Raw genomic sequence first — 16,653 nt, 5'->3', positions numbered from 1 at the left:
CTTATCAGAAATAGATGTCACAATAGTTGCCTTCTTTCTGTTCATTCATACTCATGCAACTTGTGGGTAGTATGGTCATGCTCCAGCAAGAGGAAACATCTTGCAGGACTTCCTCATGTAGCACCACCAATTTCTGACACACATTATCACCACAAATAGCTTCGGGGCCCTTTGATTACAGGTCCTCAAGGAAAAAAGCAGCTGATTAATCTTTGTAGTGTTCCACAGCAATTTGATTTCAACTTATGTTGGTCAGTGGAGTTAATTTGCACAGTTTTGATCTTGAACATGATCAATTGTTTCAATTAACAAATTGAATAATTGAAATCTGCCAATATCATAGATTAGAATACAATAGAGTGCCTTTAATGTCATTATACACAAGTGATTTAAGCAACCCCTTTACAGTGTCAACACAACATATAAAAATATAAAAATATAAAATGTAAGTTGTGCAGAAAAAAAGAGATGGGGGAATGTGGTGCACAGTCCTGAGAGCTACTATATAAATTTATAAAATAGTAGAAAGACAGAGGGTTTGTATACACATTATGCAAAAATATCGTTTGGTGTATCAAAAATCCTGACTGTTAAATATAGCACAGTAATGAGATTAAGTGATTGAGTATTAAATATTGCACTATAACGAGATGTGTTACTAAAGGTTGTGTGCTTCGTCTCATCATCAGCACCATGTGTGCTGATTATGTGTCGCTATATATCCCAAGGTGGGCGACAACTCTGGCCCCGGCCCACACTACCAACAGAAAGTATTCTTTAATCTTTAACAGTGGCCTATGCAAAACCATATTTATATTTCCCACATGGCATGGCAACCTGCTAATATTGAGCCCACATTAGCATGTTGGCTGGATCTGTGATATAACTTTAATGTCTAATCACCAGAAACAATCTAATCTCACAGTTCAAAAATACATAGCTGCTGACTAGCCATAATAGTAGTGTAACATGTTAAAGATCTTTTTATCTGTCACTATCTGTGACAAAATTACTTAACTCCCCGTTATTGGCATTGCATAAAAATCAGCAGAAATTGTCAGCCACCAGAAAGCAGAAATGTAGGAACGAAAATGTGTGTGTGACATGCATTATGAAAGTAATTTAAAATATGCAAAGGAACTAGTATATTACAAGCAAGACAAAATACAAATTGTGTAAGTTTGCTGCACAGAGTAATATCGTCAGGTGACAGGAGCTGTCACATACAGCCTATATAAGCATGCGGACGTGTTTAGAGACAGCTATCAGCTTCTTAGTCTCCTATTGCTAGACCCTCCTCCACAGCGCTGCACAGGAGGGTCTGGCTAGTTCACACAGCATTCCTTAATAGAAGGAAAAACACGCTCTTGGGTCCTTAATGGCGGCGCCTCTGCTAAATAGTCTCAGGAAGGAACTTGTTTTGGTGGAACATGTGTACGTTCAGAAGTAGTTTTAGTCGTGCAACAGAAACCTCAGATTGGACAGATATCTAGCTAGCTGTCTGGATTTACCCTGCAGAGATCTGAGGACCAGGTAACCATAGTCCTCAGAAATCCACCAGAGGTTAGAACACCAACACAGAGACAGAGGACGGGGACGGACATCTGGCGTAACCTCTGGAACAATCCCAGAAATTAAACGTAGTTGAAATATACTCAGACTCTGGTATTTATGAGCTGTAACCTGTAACCTGCCTCTGATGATGGTTTTGTGGGGGTGAATGCCGTGTTGACAGTTTTGCAAAGTGACAGAAATTAATAAAAATAAACCCCATCCAATATCAGTGGCGAAAAGGTGAGACAATAGTTGACAATTTATTGTCATACAAATTATTGTGATTCACGATTCAATTGAGTAGAGTAGAATAGAACGGCAACACAAAGAAAGAGGACGGTGTCGGACATCCGGCGGAAAATGAGCGACATACGGGGGATTTTCCTGCGGCACCGGAGCAATCCCGGAAATGAAACATCATCTATCATCATCTGAAACGATCACCTTCTTAATAGTCTTTTTCTCTCCAGAGGAGTCCATGATGGCCAGCTGCCTGCCCAGCCGGTTGTCCCTCCCCATGTCGCCCAGCGGCCATCACGCAGCAGCCGCGGCCGCCCAGGCAGCCGCGGCCCAGGCCGTCCAGGCCGCGGCCCTGGAACAGCTCAGAGAGAAGCTGGACAGTGGGGAACCACCAGAGAAGAAGATGATGATGGTGGCAGAGGAGCAGCAGAGGATGATGCAACACGCCCTGCAGCAGAACCTGCTGGCCATGGCCACGCAGCTGCCCCTCAACATCAAACTCAACAACAGAGGTGAGTCCACGGATCTGAGTGGAGTCCATATGTTCTCTTTCTCTTCTCTGGAGCTTTATTATTTGCAGAAATTCAGTAGTATTCATTGGTGTGGCCAACATTTTAGAAATACTGCAACACATTTTCACTCCCATTGCGTCAAAAAGCGACACTTTACACGTCATGTGCAGCACAAGGACGGGACAGTTAGGTTTAAGAAAAGATGCTGGGCTGGGTTACAACATTTCCGTTTCTGTGACACGCGGGACAAGAACAGGACATGATCCCTGGTCTCCAAGGTAAAAGTCATGTGTTGTCCCATCTACCACCCTAAAAAAACGCTTTATGCAGATGTTTGGTCTTTCCTAGCCCCGCGAGCTGCTGCTCTGCCTGGTGCGTTCCATACAGACGCAAAAAGGTTGTTTTTGCGTCTGTATCCAGCACTGAGAGCCACTGATCTAAAGTTTTATGCGTTGGGAATGAGACCGGGTTGAATACTGAGGTCAATTTTTTTCCACTGCAAGCCCAACAATTGGTAGAAAAAGGTCTGTACATTTGTCATCATTTCATTCCCAAGGCCACTTTTGTGTGTAATTATTGAATGTAAACTTCTCCTTAAAAGCACCAAATTCCCTGAAACAATACAGAGGACATGACCTCTGTGTCCTCGTAGGTAACTCTATGGCCCAATAAGAACTATTGTTGTGTCTGCATGGCTTTGGCAACAAAGTATTACATGGCAGATATTATATTAGAGGCTTAAGAGAACTTGGAAACAGAAGGGGAATCTTCAGGGTTAAAGCCCAGCATAGGACTGTTTGCATGGAACTGTTTGTCTGTTGATTCCTCTGCATGCAGTCAAATGGGCAAAGAAGATAAGAGACTAGACAACTGGCTGTTCTTTATGCTATTATACCATACGTGTTCCCTTAGACACTTATAGGCAACACTATGTTTGTTTCTACACAGTTGATGACAAGTCTGATGATTATATGTTTTGATTTCTGCCAACAAATCTCCTGAAAAGTCTCAAATCAACACTGAATGTATCTGCTAACAAGTTATGTGCTTGATATCTCTGCCATAAAAAGTCAACAGTGAGCCACACTGACATCATCACCATCCATCACCATCAACACACACACTCTTCGTTACTCTGACTCAACAACACACTGCCACAAATATTCACTTACAGCACCAAATGTGGATTCATCCACCGCTGAAAATAGTCCCCAACCAAGTCACTATTTCCTCCTGTTTGATTTAAAAGAAAAAGCTACAGTGACCAGCTCTAGGAAATCACCGAGCCTTTAAAAAAGAGAAGAAAAAAGAAACCATGTATTTATGTTATATCTTCAGTAGGAACCAGTGGGCTTGAGAGACAGAGACAGAGTAGTGAAGTCAGAAAGCATTTAGAGACAGACTAACACACAGTGGTTTGGATCTTTTCATGAATTTAAGTTACAAACTAGGTTCATTCTATAATTATACAGTATATATTATACAATATAAAACAGTCGGGCTGGGTATTGTTAAAAAATGTTTTATACAGATACTCATACTGTGACTTACGAATGATATAGATTTATAGATAGGTATATAGATAGATTTTATAAAATCAATTTTAACAAACATTACACATTACAGCACAAACCTTTTTTGTAATTTATTTTTTAACTCCGACTACGTGAGCCCTCTCTGTGGAACGTCGAGTTTTCCCTGCGTGTCTCCACGACGTTAGACAGCCATGCTGCGTGCTGATTGGCTCAATGATGCTGATGCCATTCACTCCTTAGGTATTGGAATTTGATATTAAATAATGTGGCATTTTTCGAGCCTAAAAAGGATCAAAATTGGGTACCCAGCCCTGTAAAACAGCTAAGTCTGAGATGAAATCTTCTGTTTTCATCCAAACATTTAACAAGTGTAAACCTGATTCTGATGTATAATTTAAAGTCAGGTGTGAGTGTAATGTTGAAGTTGTCAGCCGCCTTCTATCAGAGTCAAATGACTCTAGTGTGTCTAGCTAATGGCCCTGCCAGAGATGCGGTTTGGGATCCAGCTGTGGAACGCCTGGACCACTAATGTGCACATAGTTCATCATATAACATGTGCAATTTGAAGCTCAGCTCCAAAGATTGTTATGAAGAAATAGTTCATACCTCTTGACCACAGGGAGAATCTAGCTTGTCATGAGTAAAAATGCCCATGTTGCTGGGCTGTGGCTGCAGCCAGCACGGCTCGTGACAAGCCATAAGTCACATTTGACTTAATGATAGAGGCTAAAGGAAGAATAAGGGGCCTATCTGCTCAAGTGTGATATCATTTCTGTCTGCATCACTGCTTCTCTCATATTAGTCATAATAGCAGGCTTTGCACTTGATACGTGATAGAGAAATGAGTGAGAATCTTTCTCTGGTTAATTCCCACACTGGTCGTCTGGCTCTGGCCCTCACATATAAACACTGTCATTTAAAGATTACATCCAAACACTATTATTTGTCTCCACCCAGATGCACTTAGACGGATAAATTTGTGTTTACAGATGGTTTTGATATCACCGCAGCCCGCTGAGATTACTTAAGACATTTCTGTTATTTCAGAAAGCACTCACATTTATTCAGACAAAGTTTCTCCAAGTGTGTTCTGCTGTAGGATTCATCCATAACTGACATGTACAAATGGCTGTAACATCTTTTGACAGTTCTTTCTCTCGCAGAACGCTTTAATAAAGCTCTCCTTATCCTGTCACTCTCTGAATTATCACCAATACTCCAGCGGGCGCTCCTCTTGCTTCTTCTGTTCCCTTTCTAAATGCTCCTATTGAGTTTTTCTTTCTCTCGTTCTCTGCCTCCTCTCTTGACAGATGATAGACAAGAGACCGCATTGAACCTGTCTACCAACGGCATTAGCAGCATCAACATGTCAATAGAAATAAATGGAGTTGTCTACACAGGTAAATAGAGGGGCCGTTTGCTGATGTAATTGCAGGCAGGAAATTCAATAAGTTATAGCAGCACCCTGGTGCTTAGTCCTCTACACAATTTGATGTCTTTGCTATAAAATCCATCGTAATGAAGTGGCAGTCCAATAGAGTTAAAAAAGTTAAATATCTCAAAATTGGGCCTGTGGATTTGAGGTCGATGGGGCTTATTGTCTTATGTGCCTGTCTAGTGTGTGTGTGTGTGTGTGTGTGTGTGTGTGTGTGTGTGTGTGTGTGTGTGTGTGTGTGTGTGTGTGTGTGTGTGTGTGTGTGTGTGTGTGTGTGTGTCTTGAGGTAATTACTGCCTATCCGTTTTAACAGATGCCATTCATGTCAGAGAATAAGCCCAGTGGCCCATCACATCATATCTGATTGACACTTACTTTAATCTGCCTTCATGTCTCTGTCTGTAGATGTCTTTGTTATTATTATTGTCTACTGTATATAAAACTGCAGCCTGAAAAAGTCTTAAAATGTCAAATTCCAATGTACAAAACTCTAACTGGGTTTGTTTTTTTCACATTTTTGTATTTATTTATATGACATTCACTACCCATTTGGCCGGTGGAAGAAAAGGTTACTTGTAAGAAACTAGGCTAGAATACATAACAACAGTGTCATGGCCCTTTAAGAAGGGATGCCATGGACAGTGTGGAGCTTGAGGTTGACTTGGACTTGATGTTTGCTCCTCAGGCGTCCTGTTCGCTAGGCAGTCAGCCATCGCGGCGATGGCGGGACACCGCGGGAGACACAGCAGCTGTCAGACTCAGGGAAAGAGCAGCCCCACGCAGTTCCAGCCCTCCTGCTCCTCCTCGTCGTCCTCCTCCTCTTCCTCGCTCCACGGACACAGAAACACCTCCCCCTGAGTTTCCTGTCCCCCCCTCCCTCCCCCAGATCCATTCTCTCCTCAAAGACACAAAGCAGTCGTTGTTCTTCAAGGTGGCTTTTTCTCCGTCTACTCGATCCGAGTCCTTGTAGGTCAGCTAACGTCACATTGAAAAGCAGCACATATATTTACAGGTGAGATATCTTTTCCAGTCCCCCCCCCACCCCACCCCCCACTCTCCCTGCTCTGAATCAGCAGTGTGTTCCGAGGACATTTAACCTTTGCGTGTCACTATTGTCTTTCACATCGTCAAAGACGTCTGTTCTGCGTGAAGCACTTCTTCAGGTGCAACCTGGATGAATCCGAACCGAGACCCCCTCAAATCAAAAGAGGGGGCAGCTGAACAGCTAACCTTCAACAAGACATGACATCTGATGATGATGTTTAAAGGCTTTATGACAGACCTCAGAAACTCACTGCTTCCAGCTGATACCAAAGAAGAAGACCAGTCTTTACTGGTTCAACACGTCCAGCTTTCACGCCAATGATCAAACCTGAAGACTAGAGCTAGAACACAAACAGCACGTCCCAAGTGAAAAGCCTCATGTGTCCTGTAGAGAGGCTGTGTAGACTGCTTAACCCTTATGCTCTCATGTTCCATTGGACAGTTGCTTAATAATGTCTCAACTTATAGCTGACAACATGGCTGGAAAGAGTGAAACATGTGTGCTTCAACGCAGGAACCTTGGAAGTGAGAGTGAAGCGTCTAATGTGTGGATTTCTTTTTTTTTCTTATTTTCTTAAACGCAATCAAATCAGTCCACAGACAATCAGCAACTTGTTGGATGACTAACTACAGCAAGGAGACCAATGGAACCAAGCAACTAAGAGTTAACACAAGCTCTCTATCCACGGGTAACAAACAGTGTGTCCCAATCCCATGTTGTAACAGTAATACTATACATATGTATTACAGATTATCAGATTAGTATTATTGAGGAGTATTACACTGGAACACTGCCCTGCCCCAGGCTCGCTGTGTGTCAGTTAGTTTTGTACTAATTAAATTAAGCAAATTTGTTTAGGATATGTAAGCATAATTTTAACTCCACTATGTATTAAAACTACATTTTCACGCAGGGTCCCTCTACAAGACAGGTTTTTTTCATTGGGCTTTTAGGGGTGCACAGTACCAAAAATCCTTGTAGTAATAATCAAATGAGTCCAAAGTAAAGACCCACATAGACACCCTCAATTCAAATTTTAATTCAATTAAATTTGTGATAGCCCAAGGGTATGTTAAAAGTGATAAAATACATGCATACTTTGACCCCTGTGCAGGTTGCCAGGTCTGCCTCACTATAATACACAGAACACAAGAAATTAAAGAAAAAATGTTCTTTAAAAAAAAATGAAAGAAACTAAGGTAATACACACAGTCAGGGAATCTGACATCAGAACCATTGGACATTTTAAATGGAAAGGAAATTTCACCAAAGATTTATTACTCAGACTGCCAACCACTAGTTTCCCACAAGTTTCCAGACATGGATGATCGTATTATAAAAACGTGATGCCAGACACCCAAAAACTTTTCATCCAGACACTGTCACGCACACACAAAGAGGTCTGTGTGGAGATTTTTTGTTAATGCAGTACGTAAGTAGGCCAATGGAACACCGGCAGCAAGGACACATGCATTCTGGGACATAACGACCCCATTTCAAAAAACACTTTCACACAATTAGAATTAGTTTATAGTATAGTTTTGGAACACATGTTATTAGCTTTTAGTATGTTAGCCGGGGCACTAATCAGATGTAATTGTGGTAGTGAGTGGAGCACATCATTCGCTAATCAGTGATGAAATCATCTGCTCAGTAACCAATCACGTCTGTCCAGTTCTGTTTAGACAGGACCTGCAACATGGCCACTAGAAGGATCTCCTGCACTCGGAAGCCATTTACAGGGGAAGGCTGCTCACGACTTAGTCCCCCCCCCCCCCCCCCCCCCCCCGCCCCCTCCACCAGGTTTTCTTTTGCTGTGATCACAGACTAAATGTCGCTTGATTTTGACACGATCATACGCCTGATCACAGAAGCACATCGTGTCGATCATAGAATTTTGTAAGCCGATATCGCCAAATTTTTTAAATCAAGCGCAGAATACCTAACAAGAACATGCGTGTTCGACATCCTGTCCTCTCTGCTTTTCCAGAGTGTACAGGGACAGCTTAAATTGAAAGTGATGGCAAGCATTTGTTCCGTATACGATGCTTTCCCCATTCGTTACAATAAAATATTGCGATTGACATCATTGCTCCACCGGTTGTGGTTGTGGTCAGAAACACTTCCAGAAATCTCTGCCGAGCCTGAGGGCGGTTGAACTGCAGCGCGTGGGATTGCATCGCTTTTTAAAGAAATCTTCTGCAACGCACATTGACTAAAGCCAGCAGGACCACTGACATGTAGGAAATAACAGAGATGTTTTGTCAACACAATAAGACGCATAATAAGCACAAAGCTGATGTGACGGAGTCTTTGGAGGAAATAAATGCAGAGAGTCCTTGCATGGCGTTGAATGCGTTAAAGAAAGAATGGTGACAGGAAAGAGTCGAGCACTTGAGCACGTAGGCAGCAAGTGATCCGACATCCAGAAGGAAGTCACGACAGGAAGTTGTCATCAGTCACTCAGAAGTTTTATATTGTGAATAGAATCCAGGTTTTCTTTTTTTATTAGTAATGCACTTGTGTCTAACATCATTCATTTCTTCATTTCTCTCTTGTCTTTTATTATCAGCTTTCATAAAGATATCAAATGTTTATTTCTTTATTGTGAAGGGAAATGGGAACCAGATATATGGGTTTTTATTAAGTCTGTTCAAGCATTTAATTGCAGATTTTATTTATTATGTTTTATATTCGATCCTGCATTCAGCTCCACCACTTTGTTTCCAAACCCTTTTTAAGAGTCTTCTTGAATGCAGATACCTCACCAATCTACCTGTATATAGTCATAGTAGTATGAAAACAAGATATACCTCATAAATTTCATTTATTTTTTATTGTACAGCCAACTGAAAACCAATGTTTTACTTCAACAGATCACTGGAGGGTTTTTTTTCTTCATATTTTGTATGATTATACCAAAGAAGGGAATATTTTATTGACACACATCTACCTCATTTGTTATAGACTGTGCCAACAAGCATGTCCACAATCTTAATTGCCAGTGCATTCATGGTGTTTCATATCCATGTGTTTGTGTGAACACAAAATGCTTTTCAGTCAAAAACAAAAAACAAAGCAACAGATTAGACTAAAGAATTAAGCAACATGTTCAAAGTGCTTTTTATGTTGGGTGTTGTGCCGGCGCAACAAAACAGCCTTTTGTGGGACAAAGTAGGGACGCTTGTCAAAATCCATCTGCATGAAAACATGAACCTACAGTAAAGAGGAAGACAGCATGTTGACACAGTGATTGGCACAGATTTGATATATCTGTTCTGTCATCAGTGGAGGCCTGAGGACGGCGGTGTCACTTGGTCTGCTTTCATATTTGTTGTTGTATAAATAAGCACATTAAATGTCCGTTTTCATAGATAAAGACTGGAAGATGCAGTTTGAAACGTTAAGTGGACTTTTGAGCTGAGATTGTTCAGTCACACTGTTAAAGATTACAGCCCAGCAGACATATCAATGGGCCAATGTATCAGCCGATATTAACTTATAGCTCAATACATCGACTGATAAATAACAAAACATGTCTAAGATGTGTTTGATGTGATTTAGAAACAGAGTCTCCATTGGAGAGTTTGTTGGGTTAACTGTCAAACTCTCAAACTTTGATATCAGTATCTACCTCAAACCCTCTCCCACACACACACACCTACACACACATATAGACCTTTGACCCTAACATCGTCAGGCAAAAAACGTCCACTTGCACAAAATGTATCAACAGTTGTGTGCTTTTTTGGAGTTGCTGTCTTCCTCGCCTGATCTTCATGTCAATTTATCCATGCAGATTTTTTACAGTTGTTGATTTAAAATGCTATGACTAGTCCAGTGTCATGATGACAGTGTAACGCTCCAGGCTGATTACTGGTGATAAAGCTAATAATATATTGTGTGACTGTATGTATAGCTGGTGATGTTGAAATTGTGCAAACACAGTCGTGCAGCAGAGGACAATCCTCAGCCATAGACGAGCGGACTCCTCAGCTGTCGGTTGAGCCGTCGAAGGTGGTTGTGCTTTATGATTCTCATGTTTACTTGAAATGTGTTGTTTAGCAATCAGACAGTTCTGCAGGTCTATACACAGCAACAATCCAAGGAAAGAATCCCCTCCTCGTACACTAACTTGAACACTGAAACAATGATATCAGCTCAATAGTAATGGACTTGAATGTTTTGCTCTAAAAGCAGCTGGACAGATGTTTAGCCAGTCTAAATAGAGTTGCAAAGTGGGAGAAGTTATTTTAGGAATCCAGGGTTCTGGAAGCAAAAGCCCCTATTTACATAGACAATGTTCGGTGACTCACAGTTGGAGCTCTTTAAGGCTTGTATGGACATGATACTCTCCTGGTGGAAGCGCCAGTAAAAAGAATATTAATACCATTGGGCAGACTAATATAATTGGACTCAGCCGATCTGCGTCAATGAAGAAGCATAATCCTTTTTATACTATCCATAAATACATGTGTGAAGGTGGACATAGTGCAAGTAATGCAAAATTAAATGCAAGTTATACTGTAAAATGTAGTGCAGTTATAGATCCGATTATATAATTAAGAAGGATGTATGAATCCAGAGTGAGAGTGTCTATCAGTCTTTATTCCATTAGGAGAGGGGTGTCAAACTCAACTTTAAGGGCCACACTGGATAATAAAAGTTAAAAGTATGCTAGTACACAGCTGACTTACAGCAACCTGTTGTAGTCGGCTAATCTGCCAAATTCAGCTTTGAGTGTTACAGTCTGACGGTTTCCCGTCTTTTGGGTTTGGCGCTAGGCAAAAATGTGCAAGGTGCCAGATCTGGCCAATGGGCCTTGAGTTTGACATGTGTGCATTAGGGGTTAGTGTTTCGCTGTTTGACCAGGAGGTCTTAAAGAGTGATATTAGTGTTTTCCATCTTCTTCTCCACCACCTCCCGGAACAGAGCCAGCCTTTCTGATCACTTTGTTCAGCCTGGTTGGGTCGCCGGCTCTGATGCAACTGCCCCAACACATTGCAGCTGAGACAATTGTACTTGAAACAACAGACTGGTAAAAGATCTGCAACATCTTGTTGCACACAATTTAAGGATCTGAGTTTTCTCAGGAACCAGAGCCAGCACATACTGGAAATACTGGCAGCTTCTCCCACTTCACAACTCCATGTCCCACTGTTAACGTCCAGAATCTGTAGGACTGTCTTGGGTCCATTCACCTTGTTACCATAAGTGATGATGAATGACCTACATGTGTCACGGCTCGGATCAGAAACCTGGACATTTCAGTCACTCAGACGTTCCGGACTTTGAAAAAACAAACTCACTGGTCTTCTTTGAGGCTATTAAGGCAAATGTAAAGAAGAAAACAGGATTTATTTCAACAGAAAAAGACATGTAAATGCAAATTCAATCAGCGAGAGGGAAAGAAAACCAGTGAGTTTGTATTTTTAACATTCCCCCCAAACCAATAATAAAAATCTGAACAACTTAATTGGCCCTGAGATGACTGTGTAAGATTGTGAAGCTCTGTATGATGCGCCTGGTTCAGTGGCTATTCAGGACTGTTTAAATGTTCTACTTCCATAATCCAGGTGCTCCCCATAGGACAGCCCTGTCTCACATTCTGAAAACAGAGCACCGGCACAGTCTATTCCTCACCCCCCCCCCCCCCCCCCTTCTGTACATACTGCTAAATGATGCCAATACCTGAACACTTCAGAGGACTGTGAGGCCGCAGCATGGAATCACTGGCATTCTTCTCACCAAAGACTTTTTCAACCATTCTCACACGATTTTTAGGTGACAACCAACAGCGGAGCAGACAAGCAAAGAGAAAGTCACAGCTCTGCATGCAGAAAAAAAAAGAATTGACTTATATAACCAAATAACATGTTGTTTACTTTGTATGATGCTATGCTGGTAGTTTTTAGACACTAATCGCTTTATTAGCTGTGTAGGAAGCTTTAAATGTTTCTTTAATTTCCCTTTCGTTCATCTTGGATAAATCCAGTGCATTATGGGAATTCTGGATTGTGGTGCTCAGGGGTTCAAATTTACAAAAGAAAGAGGTGAAAGAGATTTTCCTGTTTTGCCATTTGACTTGTAGCGTATTTAGAAATAAAATCATGCTTTTAACTTCAGTGTGTCTCTCTCTGTGTCATTCTTGTTCTTGTCATTAGTTCAAACTGTGTTTCTTGTTGTAAAAAATGCTAATTGAGTAGCTACAGTTACCAGTTTTATTTGTCACATGTAATCATATAAGGTACAATTCCAGGGAGGGGACAATTGGGCAGATTTTGAATCCGATTCGCCCCTCCTGACAATAGCGCCCAAGGGTTGCCAGATCTGTGCAACAAAACTAGCCCATACCATCACCAGAACTTTAAAATATGCACAAACCAAACCATTTTCACTGATTTTAAAATCCAATAGCATTGCTATCATTGCCAAATGTATTGTATTATCTACAAAGTAACACCAAAACACCAGGGTGTCAGCATTACTAGCAGTTTCCCATAAACAGCCTATTCCACTAGGTCATATAATGGTCTTGTGAAGTTAGATATAGTATAGAAGAACCCAATAACCTTTTGATATTGAAAGGGACGTAGTTTGTTCCCTGCTTCATCCCATAGTTGACTATCTGCTCTCTTAGTCTTACTGATGTTCAGAAGTAGGTTGTTGTCCTGATAACAGCGGTCAGGTCCTCTACTTTCTTTAGGTTGGCCTCTTCATTGTTGTCTGTAACCAGGCCCACCACAGCGGAAAAGGTACTGGTAATTTTCTGCCAGGACATGATCTGTTATGGATTTTTGTTCTTATGGTGTACACAGTTGTGTGTGTACAGTGAGTACTGCAGGGGACTTCACACACTGCCCTGGGGTTCTCAAGTGTTGTGAATGAGATATGTCCGCCCCCACACCACCAAGAAGTCAAGGATCCACATGCATGGTGAGGTGTTTAATCCCAGGTCCATGAGTTTTGGGATGAGCCTGGAGGGAACTATGGCGATAACCACTGAACTGTAGTCAATTTCACATAATTTCTTATTAGGTGAGATAGGATGTGTGCTACAGTAAGCAATCTGTAACGGGTCCACTATGATGGGTAGTGAGAAGCAGATGTAATCCTTGACCAGTCGTTCAAAGCATTCAGGCAGGCTGGTTTTGTTTTCTTGGGTACAGGAATAATGGTGGACTTCTTAAACCATATGGTTACGACAGACTGAGCAGACATGTTCAACATTGTTGTGAAATATAAAGCATTTCATAGGCATGAAGCATTTTAAAAATAATAAAATGATGAGATTATAAAACCCAAACAACGAGAATTTTAAACACAACTCATAAGATTTAAGGACATTTGCTTTCTTTAAAAGTGATAAGTGGAGAACTGGAAACTCCTTTTCCGCAAACGGAGGCCGTTGAACAAATGCAGTTTGGTTGAGTGCAGCATTAAGCAGGTAAAATGGGGTAAAGATTGGTTAATTAAGGTTGAGAATCCTGATGTAATTAGGAACAGCAAAGATTAGTGGCTGTCGATTGAGCGACGAGGATTTGCAGGTAATACACTTATTATTGGGGCCGGCTGAATGTTACTTTATACTTCTGAATAAACAAAAACAAATTAGGAGCAGTCGTCCAATAATGGGTTATCTTGTCAAGGGCTGACAGAAATCCATGCCCCTATAACACAGTGTTAATTTTATGCACCACTGACAAGCCTAGTGCTAATCAATAACACCACTATAAAATAAGGTGAAGCATCAATCTGCGGTGAAGGTGTTGGATGGAGCTGTGAGCAGAACGAGAGAAAGATGTCAGCAGTGTTTTTGTAGAAATGTACATAATGAAGCCTGTGCAGTGTTTTAAATCCAGAAAGACTGACACAGCAGGAAAGAAGCCGTAAGAGCTTGAAGATCTGCAGAGTCCTGTTCTGAAGCTGTCGCAAACACTGTTTGGTGAGGTACTTTGAAAATGCAATACATTATATGTTACTAATTACTGTCATTTAAGAGTAACTACTTCCATTACAATATTAGTGTCTCTAAATTGTAGTGCTTTACACTACTTTTGCATTAGTTTTACCAAAATATCTGCAGACGTATTGGCAAGTAGCTTGTAGATTTCACCACGCGATTGACAAAGTCCAATCTTTATCCAATTCTATAAATCATAATTTATTCATTCATAATATTTTGTATTATTAATCGGAAAATGTAATATAGCTAAAGTTATAATACAAATAGGAAGTAAAATGTATCGTACAATAGGCCTGACTGAATTGAAGTACTAGAAGTATAAAGTATATGGAAAAACTCACTGAAAACCTTACAATTCTAATTGGATTGAAGTAGACCTATGGTATAGTTACTTTCTACTGCTGATAAAATCTAATGTTAATGTTTACATGCAGCGATATACGTTAATTACCGGTTTATATCTGCCAGTTGCTCGGACACACTGCTATCCGCGCAGATGTACAGTTACCTGTTGGGACACAGATGTTGTCCGTCCCGTTACCTGTTGGGACACACATGTTGTCCGTACCGCTACCTGTTGGGACACAAATTTTGTCCGTCCCGTTACCTGTTGGGACACAGATGTTGTCCGTACCGTTACCTGTTGGGACACAGATGTTGTCCGTACCATTAACTGTTGGGAAACAGATGTTGTCTGTACCGTTACCTGTTGGTACACAAATGTTGTCCGTCCCGTTACCTGTTGGGACACAGATGTTGTCCGTACCATTAACTATTGGGAAACAGATATTGTCTGTACCGTTACCTGTTGGGACACAGATGTTGTCCATACCGTTACCTATTGGGACACAGATGTTGTCTGCACTGTCCCTGGTTCTGGCTCTGACCATGGGAACGGTGAAGGGACAGCAGCTCAACGCAGCGTAGTAACTCCTGAAAATAATGGCAGTATCCAATGCCCATCTCGCAAATGTAGAATTAGTCTCTGCAGTGAAAACTGATGTACCCCAGGGAGAGGTCCTGGGCCCAATGCTCTTTTCAATATAAGGGCTTCCCCTTGCTGACATTGTTAGCAAATACATTGTTAAAATGCACTGCTATGCTGATGATACCCAGCTATATGTACCTGTACAGTCAACAACTTTTCCTAACTCCTAAATTGGGAGTAAATGAGTAAATAATAGTTGAATGAAAATATATATACCCCAACTATTGTATAAAGGTTATTTAAAATAAGATAAAATAAATGTCAAACTATTTATAGAATATGTTTAGTTTTTTATGTAACAACAAACCAACTCTGAAGACCGTTCATTTGTATCAGACATAAAAAGATGGATGGGTATGAACCTTCTGCTGTTGAATGCTCATAAAACAGAGCTATTAGTAGTAAGACCAACCAGACATGGTCACTTGTTTAAGAATCTGTGTATTAATATTGATGGATGTATTATCTGTGAAAGCTCGATCATCAAAAACATTGGTGTGTTTTTTGATCATCTGACAAAATTCGACCCATCTTATCATTTTGTGATGCTGAAACTATAATCCACCCATTTGTGTCTTACTGCAATGTCCTTTCTTCTGGTCTCCCATATTGTGCCACTGGAGGCCTACAGCTTGCGCAGAACACTAAAGCCAGAATCCTGACAAAACCTAGAAAATATGATCACATAACACCCGTTCTGGCCTCTTTTGACTGGCTCCCAGTGCTAACATATAAGGCCCTGCATGGACTCGCACCACCTTACTTCTCTGAGCTTATTACACCATATCCACCGGCACGCTCTCTCTGCTCCCTTGATACTGGTCTCCTGGTCATTCCCCTAGTGAACTAAAAACCAGCTGGTTAGAGAGCATTCTCCTACCGTTCCCTTCATCTGTGGAACGGCCTCCCACTATATGTTAATGAAGCTCACTCAGTTTTACATTTTTAAAATCTAGATTGAAAACCCACCCCTGCATATTCACAAAGAGTCAGAGTTATATATCCAATTCCCAAAGTAATAAAGTAACTCTCATATCTGAACGTCTTTGTCAGACTTTAACTGCTTCCTGTTTTTTAGTAATAACCAATCAATAATAAACGCAACCTCTCCTATCTGCTCTCTCAGTGGCCATTGATCTGATGATGACCTTTGACCTGGCAGGTGGAATCCTTTCTAAATAAAATGACCTCGTCCGTCGGGGGGGGGGAGATTTGCTTTGGCGATCTGAATGTCTGGATGTTGCTCCGTCGATACCAGTTGACAACTACTGCACACACCTGCAGATACACAGCTTCTTATACGTGTCTTAGCCTAGCTTAGCACAGTCACTGGAGGCAACTGTTAACGGAGGCTATAACAGTGTTATAAAAAATGAAT

The 16,653-nt window shown here is 41.1% G+C and overlaps 1 protein-coding gene across 1 annotated transcript in view; it reads left to right on the top strand.

The window, feature by feature from the left end:
* The window catches only part of arid3c (AT rich interactive domain 3C (BRIGHT-like)), a 92,112-nt gene extending 79,666 nt beyond the window's left edge, over positions 1 to 12,446 (top strand). The window contains exons 6-8 of the mRNA XM_032515766.1: positions 2,025 to 2,306; positions 5,152 to 5,241; positions 5,962 to 12,446. Coding sequence (XP_032371657.1) covers positions 2,025 to 2,306; positions 5,152 to 5,241; positions 5,962 to 6,134 — 545 coding nt within the window. The 3' untranslated portion in view covers positions 6,135 to 12,446. The remainder of the gene's footprint in view (positions 1 to 2,024; positions 2,307 to 5,151; positions 5,242 to 5,961) is intronic.
* Positions 12,447 to 16,653: the final 4,207 nt, after the last annotated feature.

The sequence above is a fragment of the Etheostoma spectabile genome, chromosome 5 (assembly GCF_008692095.1).
Source record: "Etheostoma spectabile isolate EspeVRDwgs_2016 chromosome 5, UIUC_Espe_1.0, whole genome shotgun sequence".
Lineage (NCBI taxonomy): Eukaryota > Metazoa > Chordata > Actinopteri > Perciformes > Percidae > Etheostoma > Etheostoma spectabile.
This window is presented reverse-complemented; position numbering and strand designations above follow the sequence as displayed.